Source organism: Gossypium hirsutum, chromosome A05 (genome assembly GCF_007990345.1).
Source record: "Gossypium hirsutum isolate 1008001.06 chromosome A05, Gossypium_hirsutum_v2.1, whole genome shotgun sequence".
NCBI lineage: Eukaryota > Viridiplantae > Streptophyta > Magnoliopsida > Malvales > Malvaceae > Gossypium > Gossypium hirsutum.
In genome coordinates, this window is record NC_053428.1 from 8,102,141 (window position 1) to 8,126,023 (window position 23,883).

General features: G+C 31.1%; 1 protein-coding gene across 1 annotated transcript; it reads left to right on the plus strand.

The window, feature by feature from the left end:
* The first annotated feature begins 13,333 nt into the window (after window positions 1-13,333).
* LOC107959382 (ethylene-responsive transcription factor ERF024) lies at window positions 13,334-14,484 on the plus strand. Its single transcript, XM_016895436.2, has one exon. The coding sequence runs from the start codon at window positions 13,457-13,459 to the stop codon at window positions 14,210-14,212; it is 756 nt and encodes a 251-aa protein (XP_016750925.1). The 5' UTR covers window positions 13,334-13,456; the 3' UTR covers window positions 14,213-14,484.
* The last annotated feature ends 9,399 nt before the right edge of the window (window positions 14,485-23,883 follow it).

A 23,883-nucleotide genomic window follows, 5' to 3' on the forward strand; every position in this document is an offset into this window, starting at 1 on the left:
CCAGAACTATTTTAGTGCAAGATATTAATTACCATGTTTATAACACCATTACTTTCTTTTTCTACACTATTTCTCATCACTTTCTCTTATTTTCTCTTCACTAACATGACAAGAACATAAGACCATATATAAGAAAACTCTAAATCAACATCAATTCCATGCTTTTTCAACAATATTAAACTTAAAAATATATTGAAATCTTGATGTTCTTACCTTGTCTTATTGACTTCAATCTTTAACTTGATTTTTCTCTCTCCTCCAACTTCTCTTTCTTGAATCCAACTTGATATTCTTGCTCCCATCATCTCCTTGCTATCTTTCTCTCTTGATGGTTATGAAAATTCTTTCAATTTTTAGGTGAAAATAATGAATTTTTGGTGGAATGGCTAAATTGTAAAGAAAGAAATATGATGATAATTTTTCATCTTTCCTTCCTTTTATACTAAGTAAATAATAATATAATAATAAATATCTCATAAAAATATTAATAAAATAATATTTATCTAATTAATTAATTTAAAATATCATCAACATAATTATTATATTCTAGAATTCTCTCTCTTACTAATTGATCATTTTTCCCTTCATGATCTTTTAGAATTCCATCCTTGAGTCATCACTTAATTTGGTAAAATTTTGATTTAGTCCCTCATAATTTTTCACCTATTCAATTTGGTCCTAATTCATCAATTTTCCTTGGTTTCTAAATCATTCCACCCTTAAAATATTTCACCATTAGTCCTTCAAATTTTTTATATTTTACACTTCAACCCTTTAAATTTTGAGTATTTACTTTTGTGCAACAAAACTTTTCTCATCTTTCCAATTTAGTCCTTTCTTGAATTAATATATCATAATATACTTCCTAATATTGACATAACTCAAAATTTCTCTTTTTGTCACTTTATTTCTTTATTTTACTATATCACGAATAATATTTTACTGTAAAAATTTTCGAGGTATTACAATGTCATTGGTGCAATGTAATATGTGCTCCTGTATAAGACCATAGCTGGACTATGGCATTGGTGTGATGTGATTATTTGTTTCCGTATAAGACCATATCTGGAATATGACATTTGTATGATATGTGATTCGTGTAAGACCATGGTTGGGCTATGGCTTCGGTGTGTGATATGTGACTATATGCAAGTCTATGGTTTTACCATGGCAATGTGATAATGAAGCACTCAATTCCATTATTGTTCCCTAATTTGACTATGAAAGTAAATGAGAAATAGGCCCAAGAGATCTAAAATTTGTGAATAGTGACATTGAAGTCAATCGAATGAGTTTATTAATGATTTTGTGATTTACACGAAGGTGTAGTGAAATTAAATATTATATGATTATGTGCAATATTCGGTAAGATTTATTTTTCTGTGCCTATGAGTTTACTAAGCTTTAATAAACTTACTTGTGTATGTTATTTGTTTTGTAGATTAACTTATATACATACGGAGGATCGGATCTACATCAAAGATCACACTATCCAGATTTATTTAGGTAGATTTTGTTAAACAACTTTTTGATTTATATGGCATGTATATGGGTTGATTTGATAATGTAATAGTATGAATGATTAAGTATGTAAAGTAAATTGAATGTGATGGTTGTGTTTGATAATGAAATATGCATGTTTTGGCTTGAAATAGTTGATTTGTTGGACATTATTAGTCTATAAATGTGACTTTGTGCAGGAAAATATTAAAAGGATGAGAAAAGCGGCCTTAAATAGCCTATTTTCATCCATACGGGTAGACACACGGGCGTATGTCTAAGCCGTGTGCGACACACGGCCTACCATATGGGCATGTGATAAGGTTGTGTGTCCCCTGCAACTTAAAAATTAGAATAAAAATGTCCAGGTTTAGGCACATGGCCTAGCACATGGGTATGTGGCTTGGCCGTGTGACACATACACGGGTTTAACATGGTCGTGTGATACGGCTATGTGAAGTCTGCACTTTAAATGTGAAATTTAATTATCACACGGCCTAGCAACAAGGGCGTGTGACTCAAGTTTCTTCTTGAATGCAAGTCAGAGGGCTCCGCGGTTTAGGACATGGGCGTGTGTGACCACACGGCCTACCCACACAGGTGTGTGGCTCTGTTTCATGATAATTTTTTTTTAAGTTTTCTAAAAGCTCTGAAAGTTCTTAGTTTGGTCTCGATCTATCTCCAACATATATTTTGGGCCTCGTAGGCCCGTATAATGGATTTTAAGCATGTGTTTGAATAATAGTTAATTTGGAATGAAGTTTTATGATCTGGTTTTGGGTGTGTTTAATTGTGTTTAAGTCTTGTAATACCTCGTATCCTGTTCCGGCGTAAAAATACGGGTAAGGGGTGTTACAGGATATGTAAGCGAGGATGAGGTCTTGGAGACCTGGTATGTGGAAGGCCATGCTGGTAGTTGCACAATTGATTCCTAGTTTGATGGCGTGGTGACAGAGGATGTGAAAATCAATGAGTTCGGAGAAAATGTTATTAGTGTCGGTTGTTGTTAGGGAAGGTGGTGCCTGACACTCTACAAATTTGGCGAGGATTAGGGAACAAGGCCAAACATATAATGAATAAATTATTATTTGTAAAATAAAACTTCAAAAGAAAAAAGAGAAAGAAAAGTTTGAATTTGGTTTAAGTCAACAATTTATTTTTAAAATTATTATTTTATTAAATAAATTTCATGTTAGAAGAAAGAGAAAAATGGATATTCACTTATTTATACTTTTGTATGTATTTTTTTAAAAAATCTTATGTATTTTTAGCGAAAAATGAACTTTTAATTTTTTTTAAAAGTTACTTTTTAAATTTTTTAAGGATCAATGTTAAATTAACAAAATGTGTGAAATTGAGGGCTGATTTTGTTAGAATTTTTAGAATTAGGGCCAATTTGATATAACTTGTTAACATCGGAATGCTAAATTTGTTATTATACCAATAAGAATGGCCAAATCAACATTCTATTATTGATTTAACGGATGTGTGACTAAAATACTAGATTTCGATAACATTAATGACTAAAATACAATTTTTTAAACTCGAGTGACCAAAACAGAAGCACACTAATAATTAGGTGACTATTTGTAGAATTTACTCAAGAAGACATAAATGGCACAATGACAACATCCCTTTTAGGTGCCACATATTTAAAAAAGAGACATTGTTTGTCAAAGATTAACATATTAAATTATTTAAATTTTTACACATGTTTGATAATTCAAAATGGAAACAACCCATAAAATTTTTTTTATAAAAAAAATATGAAATATGATAAATAAATAGGAGCTACTTATCACTTGGTGGAGAATATTTTTTATAAAAAAAATTATGTTTAAAATTTGACTTTTGCTTAGAATAAGTAAAATGCTTAAAAATTAAGGATAAAATGAATATTATGTTTTTTATAATTTAAAATATATATGTAATTGAGTCTCGCAAAACTTTTATCTGTTAGCTCTTGTAATTGAGTCTTCAACTCCTTCAATTTCGTTGGAGCCATTCTATACGAAGCAACCGAGATAGGTGTCGTACTAGGGACTAACTCGATACCAAACTCAACTTCTCTGATTGGAGGCAATCCGGACAACTCTTCCAAAAATACATCCGGGTACTCGCATACCACAGACACTGTCTCAATTTTCACTTCAGACTCTTTGGTGTTCAACACAAATGTTAGGTAGGACTCATACCCTTTTCTCAAATATTTCTCGGCGGTCAAAGATGAGATCAATATTGATGAGTTATTCGGTTCACCTGATTCAACCCGAATAATATCCCTATTCTCACATTTCACTTTAATGAACTTGTTACCACAATTCACTATCATATTATGAGCAGTCAACCAATTCATGCCAAGAATTAGATCAAATTCATCAAACGGTAATAGCGTTAGGTTAGCCAGAAAACAATGACCTTTAACCATTAAAGGACAATCTCTACACACTTTATCAACTATCACATACCTGCCTAACGGGCTTGATACTTTCATCACAAATTTGGTAGACTCAACAGACATATTCGTACTGGGTATTAATTTCATGCAAACATAAGAATTGGTAGACCCTGGATCAATTAAAGCAATAATAGAAATATCGTGAAGAGAAAAAGTACCCGTAATCACATAGTGAAGATGCCTTTTCGTGAGCGTGAATGGTATAAGTTCTTACAGGTGCTCGGCCCTCGGACCTCACAGCTGAATCTCTAGGAGCACCTCTACTGCTGGCCCTACTACTCGGGTTCTTCTGTGGTCTACCCCTCAAATGAGCACTATTCACCCTCATATCTTGCTTTTTCTCTTTGTCATCTAATTCTGAATAGTTCCGGATGAAGTGGTCTAGTGATTCACAATTAAAGAAACCTCTTTCATTCCCTCGGCACTCGCCGAAATGACGCCTACCATATTGTGAACACTTTGGCCTATTTGGCCGAGCACTACCAACACTAGCGATAGAAGTGGTTTGAGTTTTAGACGTTGTGTGCTGTTTGTTCTTGCTCTTACTCGAGAAACCTACTGACGAGTTTGATCGGGTAGGAAACTCTCTCAATCTCTTAGATGGGGTCTGCTGTGATTTCCCCATCTGTCTTTTCCTTGAGTCTCGGGACTCAATGTCAGCTTTTCTCTTCTCTTTGGCCAATTCCTCGGCCTTACAAGCTTTCACCAAGAGCACCACAAATTCTCTCAATTCTAAGATGCCAACTAATAGACGGATATGTTCGTTCAAACCATCTTCAAACCTTTTGCACATGATATCTTCTGTAGATACACACTCCCGTGCATATTTGCTGAGTCTCATAAACTCACGCTCCAACTCTGTTACCGTTCTACGGCTTTGCTTCAGCTTAAAAAATTCTTTCCTTTTCTGGTTTATAAACCTTTGGCTAATGTACTTCTTTCGGAACTCTTCCTAGAAGAATTACGAACTTATCCTTTCTCTCAGTACAACGGGCACGAGACTATTCCACCATTGGTAGGTTGAGTCCTGTAGGAGTGACACTGCGCACTCCACAAACTCCTCAGGCATGCATGTTAGCTCATCAAATACCCTAATGGTATTTTCCAACTAGAACTCTGCTCTTTCTGGGTTATCATCAATATTAGCCCGAAATTCCTCGGCCTTTACTTTCGTTTTTTATCTACAGGGGGTTTCTATCTCCTAACCATATCCACTCATTGCGGAGCTACAGGAGCATACTGAGGAATTGAAGGAGGTGGGGGAGGTGGAGTGTTCGGATTCGCTCGGACAAACTCCGTGTACCAAGCATCAATCATGTGGAAGTAAGCTTCTCTAGCCCCTTCGCGCTGACTCAGTGTCACGGGACCACTATTTATCGGCACGGTCCCTTCAACTGGAGCAGCGTATTACTCTCTAAATCATCTGCCTTAAGTACGTTAGGATCCATTTACTATATAAATAAAAACACAATTTATCTCGTCAGGAGTTGTCACACTATTAATATACAATTATGGCATGTATAGCTAGACTCATACTTACGCTAGGTAAATCCTAAAACCGACTGAACCATAGCTCTGATACTACTATATGTAACACCCCTAGCCCGGGGTTGACACCAACACCGAGGACGAGGCATTACCGTTCACAAATCACATATATACTTACAAGTCGTATTATACTAACTCATTAAAACTTAAAACTTTTTCAAACTTTGTTTGAAACTTCTTATCTTGGGCCTACAAGGCCCAAAACACCTCTTGGAAGCTACTCGGGACTCACTTGGGTCCTTTAACCAACACTAAGAAAATGACCTTTGAAATAGGGCACACGCTGGTGTAGATGGGCAACATGCCCATTTGGAACTTGAACATGGTCGTGCTGATGGCCTGTGTGCCACGCACGGCCTAAGCACCTCGGGACATGCCCGTGTCCTATACCGGTGTAGATTTATTTTTCAATTCGAACCTACAGGGGTTTTCACACGGCCTGACCATGCTCGAGGCCATGCTCGTGTCCCTCACATGGCCTCGACACGCTCGTGTTCGAAAACCTTAACATTCTTTTTCTAACGTCAGCAATCCTTAAGGGTCACACAGCCAAAGTACACGCACATGTGCTAGGCCGTGCCTTTCACACGGCTAAGACATACGACCATGTCTCTGTCTGTATGTTTACTACCATACATACTGACTTACAATTTTTACGTGCAGGGGACACACGGCCGGACAACACACCCATGGGACTGGCCGTGTGTCACACACGACCTAGACGCACACCCGTGTGTCTACCCGTGTGGACAATATGAGGCTATCTATCAAGCCTTCTGCCACCCTGAAACACAATCTAATGCTAACCAACATATTAAAATCTAACTTAATATTATTTCTCGACCAAACAACCATAACTAAGGCTTATATACATTTTACGTACTCAAATTTGCCAACAATTTCACATTCATGAAAGACTATCTTGCATTCATATAACAACTTTCAATATTAGCTATTTTTCATGACCTTATACAAAATGAATCAAATACTAAGGTAAGCCATCACATTTTTCCAATTAACAATGACAAAAAACTCAAAAGTCTAAGTTCCTATACATGCCATATTCAAGATGATAAATCTAATTATACCGAGTGCTTCAGTTGATAGTGTGATCGATGCCTCCGACGTCTGTTGATCCTCGAGCTAGTTAGGTGGCACTATAAGAAAATGGAAAAGAGATGGAGTAAGCATAAAGCTTAGTAAGTTGCATGCAAATAAATATAACAACAACTTTACCATTCATCATCATGCTTATAGTAAAAAAGTAGGCATAAGCACAACTTACTCGTCACTAACCAATACAATTCATATAGCATATATATTGAGCTCACGTCTTATACATTTCAAATAGGTACCTGTACTACTCACAACATGGTTATACTTTCCTTGTTTAACTTAAATTGTAACTTTCACTGTTGAACCATTTGGAAAGCTATCGAATATTCACTAAGCCTCAAACATAGGGCATAATGCTGATGCCATGTCCCAGACCGCGTCTTACACTAGCTCATCCATCAAGTCGATGCCATGTCCCAGACATGGTCTTACACTAACTATCGAAATTGAAACCGATGCTATGTCCTAGACATGGTCTTACACTAGCTCTCACATATCCGTGCCGATGCCATGTCCTAGACATGGTCTTACACTAACACATCTCGTAACCGATACATGTCCCAAACATGTCTTACACTGGCTTACATCTCGTAGCCGATGCATGTTCCAGACATGTCTTACACTGGCTTACATCTCGAGGCCGATGCATGTCCTAAACATGTCTTACACTAGCTTTCGTGTAATAGCTTGAAAATTTTTACAGCAAGATATTATCCTTGATATAGTAAAATAAGAAAATAAAGTAGCAAAAAGGGAAAATTTGAGTTTCGTCAATATTGGGAAGTATATTATAATATATTAATTCAAGAAAGGACTAAACTATAAAAGAGAGAAAAGTTTTGTTGCACAAGAGTAAATACTCAAAATTTGAGGGGTTAAAGTATAAATATAAAAAATTTGAAGGACCAATAGTGTAAATATTTTAAGGGTGGAATGATCTAAAAACTAAGGAAAATGGATGAATTATGACCAAATTGAATAGGTGAAGAACTATGAGGGACTAAATTACAATTTTACCAAATTAAATGATGATTCAAGGATGGAATTTTAAGAGATAATAAAAGGCAAAACGGTCAATTGGAAGAAAGAGAAATCTAGAAAGTAATAATGATGCTAGAGATATTTTAATATTTTATAATTATTTAATTAGATAAATATTATTTTATTAATATTTTAATAAGATATTTTATTATTTTATTATTATTTTATTAGTATATAAAGAAAGAAAGATGAGGAATTCCCATCCATTTTTCCCATGCAAAAGCAACGTGAGAAGAAGAAGAAGAAAAGAAGTTTTCATTTCTTTACAATTTTGTCATTTTACCAAAAATTCACCATTTTCACCCAAAAATCAAAAGAATTTCCATAGCTACCAAGAGAGAAAAATGTTAAGGAGACTATGGGAAATTAGAATATCAAGTTTGATTCAAGAAATGGAAGCTGAAAGAGAGAGAAAATCAAGATGAAGATTGAAATCAATAGAACAAGGTAAGAACATCATGATTTCAATATATTTTTAAGTTTGATATTATTGAAAAAGCATGGGATTAATGTTAATGTAGAGTTTCCTTACATATGGTTCTATGTTCTTGATATGTTAGTGAAGAGAAAATAAGAGAAAGTGATGAGAAATAGTGTAGAAAAAGAAAATAAGAGTGTTATAAACATGGTAATTAATATCTTGCACTAAAATAGTTTTGGACAGCAGCAGTAGTCTAACTTTGAAAAATCACCAAAAATTGTAGAAATCAAATTATAGGATGAATAAAATATTAAATTAAAAATTATTGAGTCTAGTTTCTTATAGAAGAAATTATGTAAGCAATGGAATTGTAAATCATGAGATATCATAAATTTTTTGAGACAAGGTTAGAATGATTTTAGGTTCCCCTATTCTGACTTTGGAAAATCATAAAAAATTGGAGAAATATAATTATGGGCTTAAATTTATATGCTGAGAATTTTGAATGAGTATATTTTCAAGAGAAATAAACAGGAACATCATTAAAATTCTGTACGAGGAGATAATTAATTTTTAGTGAAGAAGGGTCAGAACTGTCAGACAGCAGAACAGGGTAACTTTAAAGAATAAACTGTACTTATTGGCTAAACCAAAAATTCTAAAAATTTTAGGGTAAAAAGATATATGAGTCTAGTTGTAGGGAAAATTATCGAATCTTAATTTAGAGTTCTATAGATCCAGATATAAATAATTTAGTAAAAATGTTGTAAAAATGTCAAAAATGACCAAATTGAAGGGAATAAATTGTTTTATTATTTAAATTAATAAATTGAATGAAATTATTAATTTAAGATCGAGTAAAAATTGGGAAAATGGTAAATTACCAAAATGCCCATAAATCTTGATATTTCTGCAATTTTGTCATGTAAGTTCATGTAACTTGAATTATTTTCTTAAATGCTTGAAATGTATGTTATTGATGTAAATATGATTTGAATGTTCATTGTATGAAAATTGATGAAACATTGATATATTTGATAAAAAAGGGAAAGAAATCCCGGTTGAATGAAAGGAAAATTCGATGGATTTCTGAAAAGGAATTTACGGTAAAAAAGGATCTAGCCCGGACGGGTGATCCTATCCTGATATAGCCTTCCCGAAGAATATGTGTAAAATGGATTTAGCTCGGACGGGTAATCTAAATTAAGGTCTGAATTTAGCCTGGACTGGTAATTCAGATCCAAGCTCATTAAAGTAATTGTCGTTGCAGGGGATTTAGCCTAGATTGGTAATCCCGACAATACTCTATGAGTTTATATTAAAGGGGATTTAGCATGGACTGGTAATCTCGCTGTAAGGATGAAGTTCACGGGAGTGTGCTCTCTGAAATGAAATGTGTAAGACCATGGTTGAAAGATACCATGGCAACATGATATGAAATGTGTAAGACCATGGTTGAAAGATACCATGGCAACGTGACATGAAAAGAATAAGACCATGGTTGAGAGATACCATAGCAACATGGCGGGAAGTGAATAAGACCATGGTTGAAAGATACCATGGCAGCGTGATATGAAATGTGTAAGACCATGGTTGAAAGAGACAATGGTTGAAAGATACCATAGCAATGTGACATGAAAAAAATAAGACCATGGTTGAAAGATACCATGGCAACATGACAGAAAATGGTAAGACCATAGTTGAAAGACATTATGGCATCATGTCAAAGATAAATAAGACCGTGTATGGGAGATGCTATGACATCTATTGAACAATTGATAATCAAGTAATATGTATCAGATGACGAATGGTTATATAAACTGGTTGTGTGAAATGTTTACAAGAACTGGTCATATGGAAATATATGTACAAAATAGTTGTATGAAATAATTATGAAGATAGATAAACGAAATAAGTATAAGTACATGGAATATAATTTATGTTAAGTTTGATTAAATTATTATCAAAATAAATATACATAAAATATATGGAAATGATGGAGGATGAAATATTGATATAATGAAATGAATGATATATACTTATGAAGTAACGGTAAGAGAATGATTGTTTCATGACATGTACATATATGATTGTCTTTGATATGTTGATACAAGAAAATTATGTAGGTAAAGACAATTATTAAACTCAAGTGTGACATGTCGAGAAAATAAGTATATCAATGTTGAATTTATATGAAATATGTACTAGTATACTAACAATGTCGCTGTTTGATGCTTATACAAGTGCCAAGCTGTTGATTGAATGGTAATATATTTATTTATATGATACATTGAATCGGTAAGTATTTAATTGAATTTTTTTTCTTAGGTGATCTGTAAATTCTAGTAATGTCTCGAAACCCTATTTCGACGTAGGATACGGGTTAAGGGTGTTACATTTTGTCTCAATGCCGATGTCATGTTCCAGACATGGTCTTACACTGGCTCTCATAATGTCGCCGATGCATGTCCCAGACATGTATCACACTAGCACACAAATAACCCGAATGTCATGGCATGAATATTCGATTTATTTCCTAAGGTTCAAACGGGAGTTCTATTATCTCAATATTCATCATACATAATTATTTCTACAAACAAGAAATTTATGCTATATCAATTCAAACATATATAATAAAAATGTAGTTGTATTAATTACATACAACTTACCTCGAATTACAAAATGAACACAACTAGTTCGGCTTAGTCCACTTGCTTTACTTTTCCCCGGTTTAGGCCCGAATTTTGTAATTCTTAATCTATAATGATGAAAATTCACATATTTAATCATTTTATTAATATAGGTACTCGAAAATTTAAAAATTGGGCAAAATGATTATTTTGCCCCTAGACTTTTTTAAAATGACCATTTTACCCTTATGTCCAAAAATCGATTTTTATCGAATTTCTTCATATCTTAAGCCCAAACGAACCCTTTTTACTCTTATAGCAACCCAAAATTTCCATTATTTCTCACATTTATCATCTAATTTTCAACTTATGCAAAATGGTTCCTAGTTAGGGTTTCCATGAAAACTACTTCACAAAAGTTGTTTATTATATCACCATAACTCATTTTCTTCCATAAAATTTTAGAAAAAAACATGAACACACTCATGGTAAAACCCTATAATTTCAACCATTTTGCAAAATAGTCCCCTCATTTGGAAGCTCATGCTATAAGTGCTCAAAAAATACAAAAATTATCAAGAAAAGTCATCAAAACCACTTACTTGTAAAGGCTTTAAGTTGCTGAAATTTTTCAAACTTCCATGGCCATTTTCTTAGAGGAAAATTGGTGGAGAAGAAGGAGCAAAACAAAAAGATGATAGCCTTTTTCTTAGGTTTTATTTTAATCAATTTAGGCCACCTAACTTTGACTTTCTCATCACTTTTGTCCCTATGGCCTGCCACCACTATTTTAAGGGTCTATTTGCCCTTTAAAGACTCTCAATTTTGGTTCTCTAACTATTTGACACCCTTAGCTATCAAAATAGGACTTTTGCACTTTATGCGATTTAGTCCTTTTTCACAATTAAATATGAAATCGCTAAAATTAATTTACCAAAATTTTCATACTCTCATATAATCATGTCGCAACACATAAAATAATATTAAAAATAATTTCTTCGCCCTCGGATCAATGGTCCCGAAACTACTATTCTGACTGTGCCCAAAATCGGGCCGTTACAAGTTACATCGATGGACGAGATTAGCCTATCCTTTAAATCATGAGATTTACAAGATATATAATATCAAATCTAATATAATCTTTATAATATATGATTTCTATCAATCTTCTAAGATTAGTTCTTATATTTACTAAGGTAGCTTATGTTGTCATATCTTCATCATTGGGCCAACTAGGCTTCAATCTAACAAACTTCTCTAACAGTTTTTTGAATCGGGTCAGTTCTAATGGGCCAAATAATCCTCATCTAATCGATAGACTTCCATGGGGTGCATTTTGTGCTATGGTCACGGACTTTAAAAACTGTGCCCCGTGACACTTGCGCGTGGTACCATATCTTTTTTTAAATCAATAGAAAAGAAAAAGGACAAGAAAAACCTTTATTTATACATAAATCATGCACGTTTTTTTTCATTGAAAAAACAAGTCTTCAAATTAAAGTCTAAATACATTTGACACTTTTAGGATTTGTTGTAAGCATGAGAATGGACGCAAAACGTTTCGTGAATAATAATTTTGAGATTAATATATACTTTTTATTAATACTACAAATCCAACAGCTAAAAGTTTATAAAATTTACAGATGATAGTTTTTGAATTTTTAACTCATAAAATCATTATTAAAACAAACTCATTTTTTTTCTTATATATATATATATAAACTGGTATTTTTATTTTACATGTGAAATTAAAAAAAATCATTATATATGTTTCAAATAATTACTGAAATTTATATTTATTTAGACATTAAATAAAATTAAATTGCCTCCTTCAAGTTAATTCAATATATATTTAATTAATTTCTTTTAATATACATATTTTATCGTTATATTAATTTTTATAGGGATAAATCAATATTTAATTTTTAAAATTGATAATTTTTTAAACTTGAATTTTATACATAGCACAATAAAATACTTTAAGATTTTATCACACTATCATGTATTAACTAAATTTAAATTTAATAAACAAATATAAAGATTAGTCAAATTCCGAAAGAGAGAAGATAAAGTAGTAAAAATTTGAAATTTAGCTAGATGATAATATTTGCCACCTTATTCTTACAAGACCACGAATTTACACTCTGCAGTAAATTTATACATAGTCGCACTAAATTGTGACTTAAAAATTTTCAGATGAAATACTTAAAAAATAATTAAAATATAAAAACATTTACTATATTTTAAAAGAAAAATAATATCAAATCAACAAGGGTCAACTTCTTTCCAATAGAATAGATGGAGTCCAAGTTTAAAAAAGATGCAGTACAGATCCATTGAACTGCTTCCCTCGTACTATAAAAGGAAAAGGACACGTGTTTCCGCTGTCTTAAAGTTGGACCCGATAATATTCCAATTATTAGAATTTCTACAGAAGGAAAATTTTCCGACATTTCACATTCGTGTTTTCCCATGAATTTCTCGGAATCCTGTATTTTCCTTTTTCACGTGTCCGAAACCCAAACCATGCCGCTCCGTGTCCAACTCCATGTCCAAATCGCGGAATTCATTTTCTTTCCTAATCCTATTCCCTGTATATATATAATATTACTTTTTCTAAGATTTTTCCATCACTCTCTTCACTTACACTTGTCTTGCTTTACTTCACTACTAAATCTGATACCAATATTTTCAAATTTACTTCCAAGTTATCGTTCCGGGTATTCAGATCCAGAGCTAAAAATGGAGTATTTGGAGATTGATTCTTCTTCATGCAAGCCATGCAGCCCTGACTCAGAGTTATCCTCCTCCTCATCTACCTCATCAACTTATGATCTGCCATTAATGGTTGTTTCGAGTTCCCATAAGCGAAAAGCTGGTCGAAAGAAGTTTAAAGAGACTCGTCATCCGGTATTTAGAGGTGTACGGCAAAGGAGAGGGAGTAAGTGGGTGTCTGAAATTCGTGAACCTTACAAGAAATCAAGGATTTGGTTGGGGACTTTCCTTTGCCCTGAAATGGCAGCTAGGGCTTACGACGTTGCCGTCTTAGCGCTTAGGGGCAAATCCGCCGCTCTGAATTTTCCAGACTCGGCTTCTGTTCTCCCTAGGGCTAAGTCTTCTTCGCCAAAAGACATACAAATCGCTGCGTTTGCCGCTGCCGAGGCTTTTAAACCAATAACTTCAACGGATATTGATCCTCAACCAGTGGGATGCTCATCATCAACCTCAGTTTCCACTGAGAACGACGAAGAAAAGAGCGTTTTAGATTATGGCTCGATGTTGGATCGTAGTTGGAGCTTGGAGACCACCAACATTAATGATAATGAGTGGAATTATGGTTTCATGGACGAGGAGGCATTGTTTAACATGCCAGGCTTAATCGATAGCATGGCTGAAGGTTTGCTCCTCTCTTCACCTGCTGCTTTGCAGGCACAAGTTTATGATTGCGACGATGACGTAGCTTCCACCTTTAACATTGATTTATGGGGACATTACTAAATTATAAGCCTGCTTTTGCTATGTTGTGTTTTTTTCTATTTTCTTTGTTTTCGCTTCATTTTTCCAGTTTCTGTTAAAAAAAATAGTAGAAAAAGTATACCAATTAACCAACTAGTCATACAAGGTTAGGATTTACATCAACCTCATATTACTTTTAAATCCATAGTATATGATTTGGATTAGGTTAGACTCAGTGGTATACATCATTCTATTTGTTTTATTTTTCATATTTATTTTATTATTTATATTCCAAGTTTAAAGTTATCTCTTAATAATATTTTATTTAAAATTTAAATCTCTTTTTTCTCTAAGAGTAAATCTACTGGTAACGCAAATGAAGGATAATATATTGAAGCAAAATATTTAAAGATAAAAATATAGCTAATAAATGTTAGAGGTAATGATAAGGCACGTTGTACTTTTAAGTAGGGGTGAAGTTAGGCGGTTAGCAGGAGTCCCGGTCCCTTTAAAATGGAAAAATTTTCATTTAAACTCTTTATAATTTATAAAATTTTAAATTAATAATGATAAAATTGTATTTTGGCCCTCCCAAAAATGATAAAAATTTAATTTGATCTTTTAAAAATTTTAAAGATATAAGCTATTAAAATGATGAAGTTGCATTTTTACTATCGTAAAAATATACAATTTAATTTCTGTCCCTCTAAAAATAATTTTTTAACTTCACCCCTGCTCTTAAGGAGAGAATATAAGTTTAAATTTTGGAGACAATCTTAGTAAGAGTAATAATCACGAAATCAGAATATGAAGTAAAAAATTGAAAAGATAAAGAAAGACCAAATTCAAAATTCTTTTATAAAAAAAACAATTATTTTACAAGTCAAGTCTTACAAAAATCAATTTAAAAGAAAATGGTTCACCGTACGTTGACGAACCCAGTTCTGATTTTTCAAATGCCCCTAATTTCCTCAATGAAGTCAATAAGGAACCGACTTTAAAAAAAAACACCTTTTATATATATATATTTGAATATTCCCTCTCTATCTCATGTTTTTTTTTTGTCTTTTTCCTCATTAATTTCTTCACACAAGTGAGTGAGGATTTGATTTTCTAACGGAAAATACTGCTTAGCTGAGCTTTGAAATTTCAGTTACTTCAAAAAAGAATTACATATAACAAATTAGAATTTCAGTACGTTTAATATAATACACGTGCCACATTTTGCATTAAACAAAGAAAAGAAAGAGAAAAATATTATAAAAAGAAAAAGAAAAGACACACTTCAAGTAGTAGATTAATTTATTGGTTCCATCATATAAATATAGAGTAAAGACATTAATAACAAGTAAATATTGGTATAGTTTAAGTAGACATCAACATTGAAATTGTTCAATTCAAGGATGGTATTGATCGGCATCTGTTGGATTTTTCACAGCCTCTATCATAAGGATTAGAAGGTTGTAGGCAATTTCCTCCTTTGCATTCAGATGGATGATCTCCTCTTCCAATTGCCAGATACCCAATTGTTGGTGTCGATCTTGCTTTTGCATTTCCAATCCACACCACCATTGCACATATGCATACAACCACTATTTTTTTTTCCATGGACATTCTCATTCTCGAACGATCACATTTAATTAATTAAAACCAAATTTGAAATACAAATGAGCAAATTATTTTCTATGTATATTTGATATGTATAAAATCAATTTCTTATATGCTAGATGTGTGTACACCAACGTTTGCACCATTAATTTCGTAATCGTAATCCATATTATATGATATTATCATTACTTATCCAATGCTTATCTCATATGTATTAGAGATAAGTATACATATGCTTACCGAATGACTTTTCAAATTGAGCATTGAACTATCTCTCGAGATATTAAATTTGTAATTTTAAAGACTTTAGTATCTTTTCTAATTAAATTTTTTAGTATATATTTAATCTCATATATATTAGTGATAAGTATAAAGTAAACTTGACATAATAGATACAATGATCCAATTCCTAATTAAATAAATCTTGAATTAAAATTGATTCGTCAAATTAAATTATGCAATATATAAGATAAATTTAAACATGACATAAGTATAATATAAAAAATAATTAAAATACAATACAAATTATAAATGGTTGGACTGTGATAAAATCAAATTTACATTATTTTCCGAAGTTAAAAATTTTGAGAAAAAAATGATTGTTAAACTAAGATTGTTATGAACTTAAGATGGATCAATTTCTATTAAGAATGTTTCAAATTCAAAATATCTGAAATCTCGTCTCTTCTCCCATACTTAACTTATTTGAATTGCATGTAGTGGTGGAAAATGTTGTATGATAATTCTTCAATATAACAGATTTGTTGTTATCAAACTAACACAACCTTGATAATTAAAATAGGATGATGAAAATTGAAGCGATCAAGTCTTTCTTGAAGAAATTGCATCCTCTTGATGATAAACTAATAATAAACAACAAAGAAATTTTATCACACGTTATCCTCAAAATATAATAAACTAAATCACCCACCATACACATTAGTAATTCAGAGAAATTTAGAAGGTACAAGTTCTACCTAAATGTCACTTTTTTTTACCCAATTAATCAAATTCTTAAAAGGACATGATAAATTTTTTATTTTTTTATTTTTTTGAATTGGAGATTTGAAGCAAGATGAAATCACTATTTACAAATTGAACAAGAAACACATTTAAATTGTTTATAACTTTCACTTCCATCGTAAATATGAGTTAAAATTAATTAAATAAAAAAGCGTTTTCCATGGTAAACAGTAACATATTTTGGTTTAAATGGAATTGTTTCCCACATCTGAAAGAAAAAAAATAGTGCAAATGTTGACCATTGAAATTACGAGTATTGACAAAAAACGAGAAGCAGTGTTGGCTAATCCCGCCGGCCTACTACCGAAGTTTAATTGAACAAGGAAATTGTAGTTTATTCCACCATTCGTCCCAAACTATAACCTTCATTCTAAATTGGTCCTCAAACTTTAAGATATTCTACTTAAATCCAAAAACTATCAAGGCTATATTAATAAGGTCCTCTTATTACTAAAATCGTTAATTTAACTGTTATATGGGATGTTAGATCTTATATGGCATATTTTAGAATGTAAAATTCAAGAAAAATAAAGACAGTAAAAATCTTGATTTTGAGGCTTTCAAATATCTTAAAAAACCTTTATCATTCACTCTCTCTTTTTCATTTTAAATTGTGTCTCATAGGATTTGACATGCAATTTAATGATTTTAATAATAAAGGGGCCTAAATGATATAATATCAATAGTTTAAGGATGTAATTAGAATGTTTTAAATTTTAAGAACTAATTTAAAATAAAATAATAATTTAAGGATATTTATTACAATTAACTCAAGGAATTATAAAAAAAAATACAATCCCTTTTTTGGAGTATATAATTACAACTACTACTATTATAAGTAATACATATATGAAACAAGTATATTTGGAATCAAGAATTATAGAATGCAATTAGATTAATAATCAGAATTTATCAAAGTCAAACTAAGATAATCATGGAGAAGATTTATACATAGTAGGAATTAAGTTATAATAAATATAAAGATAACTCATAAATAATTTAGATAAGGCTAAATTATGTTAATACTCACTCAATTATGATTTTTTGTTTTGTCATCCCATTATAAAAGTTTACAAAATAATTATTAAATTATTAAATTTTATTTTTTAATCACTTAATTATTTTAAATTTTTCGTATTTTTATTTTTACGTAAACCAACTAATAATAATAATAATAACTGAATCGACAAATTTCAATTAAGAAAGAGACAAAATTATAAGAACAATTATTAATTATTGCGGCCTTTTTTTCTTTTTAATTCATTTTGATTAGTCTGGAAATCAAAAAGCAAGAATGGTGATTTCCTAGAAAAGTAAACAATTAGCATGGTATATAAAAATGATAAGGAATCAGTCAATAGATTCAAATTCACTTCACTTGAAAAGTCAAATTCGGAATGAATTATATGAAAGTCAAATTGACTTGCTTCTTCCACACTTTTATGTAGGAATTTCGACCCATTAACCATATGTTTTGACTCACCTTCAGATTCATGATTTTATGGATCTCTCATTCTCTCCATTTCGTGTTTTTCTTTTTTCTTTTTCTTTCTGAATTCCCTAAACAAGAAATAATGTTAAATTTAAATTTAAATGTTTATATTTCTTATCAATTTAGCTTTTTTCATTAATCTTTAAAAAAAATAAAATTATTTTTTAATTAAAATATCAACTAAAATATTATTTTTTAACAATATTAGTGTAATAAGCCCTATCACAATCAATGTGTATTTTATGTTAACATGACATTATTTATCTTATATATCATCTCAATATATAATTTAAAATTATAAAAATAATCTAAAAAAAATAGTATAAAGTACATATGGTCTTCGGACTCCCCTATTTAAAATTTTAATATTTTAGTTAAAGAAACAATAAATTAATTTTCTTCTTTGATGTTTGTTAATCAAATTAAATTCTTTTTTAAAAGTTAAATAATGATGAAAGATGTATACATTAAAAGTTATATTTCACCCTTAAATATTAAATCTTCATAAAAAGGAGAAGAAAAAACGCTTAAATGAAGTTCAACTTGTGCTAATTAATTAATTTAAGAATGTTGACCTAAGTTAGCTTGATTTTGTTACGTTAAATGATTGAAATTGCAGTACAAATGCAATAAATATAATAACCAAAAAAAAATCGAAATCATCATTAAATAAAGATGGTATCAGTGCTTATGCTTAGCTCTATAGTTGCAGCTCTTAAGCATAAAATTATTGAGTTCACAGCTGATGAAATAAGAGCTTCCCCATAATGTCGAATCCTTGGTGCAATGATGGCAAATCTCCCCAAAATCCCCGCAATAGTAATACGGTGTTTGAAAACAGCCCGGACCTCCTTCTGGGTTGGTTCAAGAACCTGAATGCTCAACACAAACAAGAGCTTATCATAGAATTGTCGACCAAAGTGCAAGGCCTTTCAATGGAGAAACAACTCCCAACCGAAAGGGCCGAAGAAGATGATGATCTCAAAACAAGGCATTTCCAGCAACTCCTGCAGCGACTTTCTTCCAAGAAACACACTGTCGGGTCCAAAATCCTCAAGGCATATCTCGGAGTTCAACGTCGTTATATTATTGAACATGAAGATCAACATTTGTTGAAATCTGACAAGTTGAGCAATTTGAAATCAATAGATTCAAGAGCAGGATCGCCTGTTGTGAGGAAGGAAGGTGCCATTTCTGAGGTGGGGAGTTCGCTCAATCCAGAGCTATTCAAGATTAAAAATTTTTCCATAAGAAGACCACAAAGTGAACAAGGTGGAGCTACTCATGAATCCAGAGCTAATTAATTCAGCTGCTCATTGTTGAATTTCAATATTTCAAATTATGATTAAATATTGGAAACAAAGCTAGTTAATGCACGGTGAAAATTTGGTTCTTATATTTATGGGTTTTTTTAAATTAATACCTAAATTTTCATTTCGTCAAGGAAAAAAATTGGCAAATTTAAGGTAAAATGAGTATTTAAGAAAAAAAAACATACATGCAATTTTAGTATTACTATTTCTTGTTTAACATATGTTCGTGCTGCTTATTCAATAAGGAGCAATTGAAATTTAGCTATAGTGACTTTTTATTTATTTATTTAAAATACATGTCATGAAATTTGACAGATGTGTCCAATTTTAGCGAGAATTTTAATTTATGCTAATAGATAATATAAGATATAAATCGGTGCAAATATTTTTTCTCCAAACCCTAAAAGCCACCTACTCTTTCTCTGGTTTGGTTTGTCATTGGAGTTTAATGCTGGTAAACTAACTCCAACTTGTTCAACTTTGACCAATCGAATATTATTTTGGTTAAAATATGTGGTAAGTCTTTTTTATAAACTTGAATTTTAGTTCTTTTTCTTTTTAATTTTTAGATTTTAAAATTCAGGTCTAAATTTTAATAATGTTAAAAAATTTTTGGTTAAATTTATTGACGTTACATTTCGAAATTAAAAAAAAAAAACTTATTTGGTAGCAATGCAACTAAAAAATGTAATAAATTTAATTTGAGTTTAATAAAAAAATAATGTTAATAGTTGGACCTAAATTTTAAAATCTAGAAAATAGATAGACTAAATTTTTAGAAATAAAAATACAAAGACCAAATTTCAAATTTGTGAAAAATGTAGGAACTTATAGCATATTTTAACTTGTTAATTTTCTTGTTTTTGAAAAGGGATTGCTTTTTTAGGTGAATGTACCTAAGATTGGACATGTCCAAGACTCTGGTAGCCCATTTGGCCCAACCCGATTGGGGTCGGGTTTGGACAATAATTTTTGCACCTTAATCTGACTCGGTTTGGTTCGAAATCAATTTAGATGATAACAAATATTTATAAAATTTAACTTTGATTATAAAAGTATATAATATATCAATTACAAATATAATTTTTTGAATAGTGAATTGGACCTTTTGGGTGGGTTGAGCCAGATTGAGAACGGGCTTGGGTTTGGAAATTTTTAAGCAAAGCTTTAGTCCAACTTGACCCATGGACACCTTTACTTGAGATGTCCCTCTATCATAAGGATATGATTAAATTAATCTCTCTACTATTAAATGGATTAATTTAGCCCCTGTACTATTGAAAAGAATTAAATAAGGCCAAGTTGTAATAGAGCTAATCTTTATTGTTTAACAAAGATATTATTTTTAAAGTTTTTATAATATTGTAAATGAAATCTTTTATTTGGATTTGAAAAAAAAACAAATTTTAAGATATTTATATAATAAATATTGTAATACCCCCTACGCGTATTTATTGCCGGAATAGGGTACGAGGTATTACCGGAGTTTACGAATTTATTTTTTTTTATTTTTTAGGAAAACTCAATATAATCCCTTTACAGATATCTAACCTTCCTTGCAATATTATATCAAGACCAATCCAAATCAACCAATCCAATTCAACATATTTTCAAGATAAATTCATGCATATTTATAAAATAACGTCATCACATACCCAAAACCAGGTTTGTTAACCATACCAATGGCTAACTCTACATTCATTTCACAGAATCATTTACTTTATTAGCTTATACATGCCATTGATTTCCAAAATAAAGTTTCTTTATATACCGAAGTCCTGAGGTTGATAGTGTGATGTGCCTCCGACCAAATCTGACCTCCGAGCTCTTAACATTACAAAACAGGGGAAAATGAAACAGAGTAAGCACTTTGTGCTTAGTAAGCTCATATAACAAGAATTATACTTACCTAATATTTTCAATACAATACAATAAACATTCATATATCCATTCAATGCATTATTACCCTAACATGCACAAACTCAACATTCAAGTTAGTAAAATAATTTCCATGTACAAATAATATATACTATGATTGATGAGCTCACCAATATCATAATTTTCATTTTCTTGTTATTTTTCCATATTTATCCCGTTGAATTTATCGGAATTTCGATGGATTTTCAGAGGTACACTTTTAGTGTACAATTATGGGTTCGTTAATTCATATTCATGTGCGCACATTTCCATTTCAGAGAGCACACTCCCGCGAACCTCATCCTTACAGTGGGATTACCAGTCCAGGCTAAATTCCCTGCAACGACAATTACTCTAATGAGCTTGGATCTGAATTACCAGTCCAGGCTAAATTCAGACCCTAATTCGGATTACCCGTCCGAGCTAAATCCATTTTACACATATTCTTCGGGAGGGCTATATCAGGATAGGATCCCGTTCGGGCTTGATCCTTTTTACCGTCAATTCCCTTTCAGAGATACATCGAATTTTCCCTTCATTCAACCGGGATTTCTTCCTCTTTTATCAAATATGTCAATGTTTCATAAAATTTCATATAATGAACATTCAAATCATATTCATATAAAAAATATGCATTTCAAGCATTTAAGAATATAATTCAAGTTACACAAACTTACCTTGATACTTGTTTGTAAAAAAAATCTACTAATCCTGAACTTTTTCCTTTCCTCGATCTAGCTTCGTATTTGAATCTTCTGGATCTAAATAAATAAATTTAATTATCAATTTAATACATTTCATATTTATATGCAACATTCTCTATAATTCAACTATTATTTATAGTTCATTCAAAGCTGTCTACTTGAGTCATAGTCACTAAATTATTTTTTATCTTGAGATACAGAACTCCAAATTAGGATCCGATAATTTTCCTTGAAACTAGACTCACATATCTTCTTACCATAAAATTTTCATAATTTTTGGTTTAGCCAATCAGTACAGTTTATTCTTTAAAGTCACCCCTGTTCTGCTGTCGACAGTTCTGACCCTTCTTCACTAAAAATTAATTATCTCTTCATACAAAATTCAAATGATGTTCTCATTTGTTTATCTTAAAAATAGACTCATTAAGGATTCTATACATATAAATTTAAACCCATAATTGTTTTTCTTCAATTTTTTATAATTTTTCAAAGTCAGAACAGGGGAACCCGAATTCATTCTGACCTTGTCTCACAAAATTCATTATATCTCAAAATTTACAAATTCATTGCTTACACTATTTATTCTATGAGAAACTAAACTCAATAAGCTTTAATTCCATATTTTTTTTTATCTTCTAATTCAATTTCTACAATTTATGGTGATTTTTCAAATTTAGTCTACTGCTGCTGTCCAAACTGTTTTTGTGCAAGCTGTTTATTACCATTTTTCCCCTAAGCTTTTAATAAATGATAATTTCATCCCTACTCAATTAGCCTCTCAATTGAGCTGATTTTTCTCAATTAACATTTTATTCTATCACCTTAAACTAGTTTACAACCTTTAAGCATCATAATTTCAGCAATAGACTTTAATTCCAAGCATTTTCACAATTAGGTCCTAAAAATCAATTTCTATTGAAATTACCTAATAAAATCATCTCATAAACAAATTAAAACTTTAATTTCATTATATTTAATCATAAAATTACAGCACTCAACCATGGTGACTTTCAATTTCATCCATGAAATCAAAAACTAATGAATTTAATAGTAGGACCTAGTTGTAAAAGTATTAGAAACAGAAAAATTACAAGAAAAAGGCAAGGATTAACTCACTTGGTGAAAAAATTATGAAATACCAGCTTATAGAACCCTCCTATGGCGTTTTTAGCTGCTGGAATTGAAGAGAAATGAAGAGAAATCTAGATATTTCCTATTTAGTCCTAGCTTTATTTAGTTAATTTTGCAATATTCCAATTTTACCCTTAATTTATCAATTTTTCTGCTGATTTCATGCCCTTGCCGTCCAGCCCAAATAAATTTTGGGTCTAATTCCCTTTTAAATCATTTCTCATTAGACTCTTAAGCTATTTAATCATTCTAGAAAGTTTTACAGCTATTACAATTTAGTTCTTTTCATTTAATTGACTACCCAAATATTAAAATTTCCTAACGAAATTTTAAGGAAATTTTAATACCATATTACTAACATTTCATAAATATTTATAAAATTATTTTCGACTCGGTTTTACCAGATAGAGGTTCCGATACCTTTTTTTACCCAATTTCTTCAATAATTTCTTTTTCTAACTAACCACTAAATCGGTAAAATTTTTCTATCAATATTTTCATACGATTTTCCTATCATATCAATTT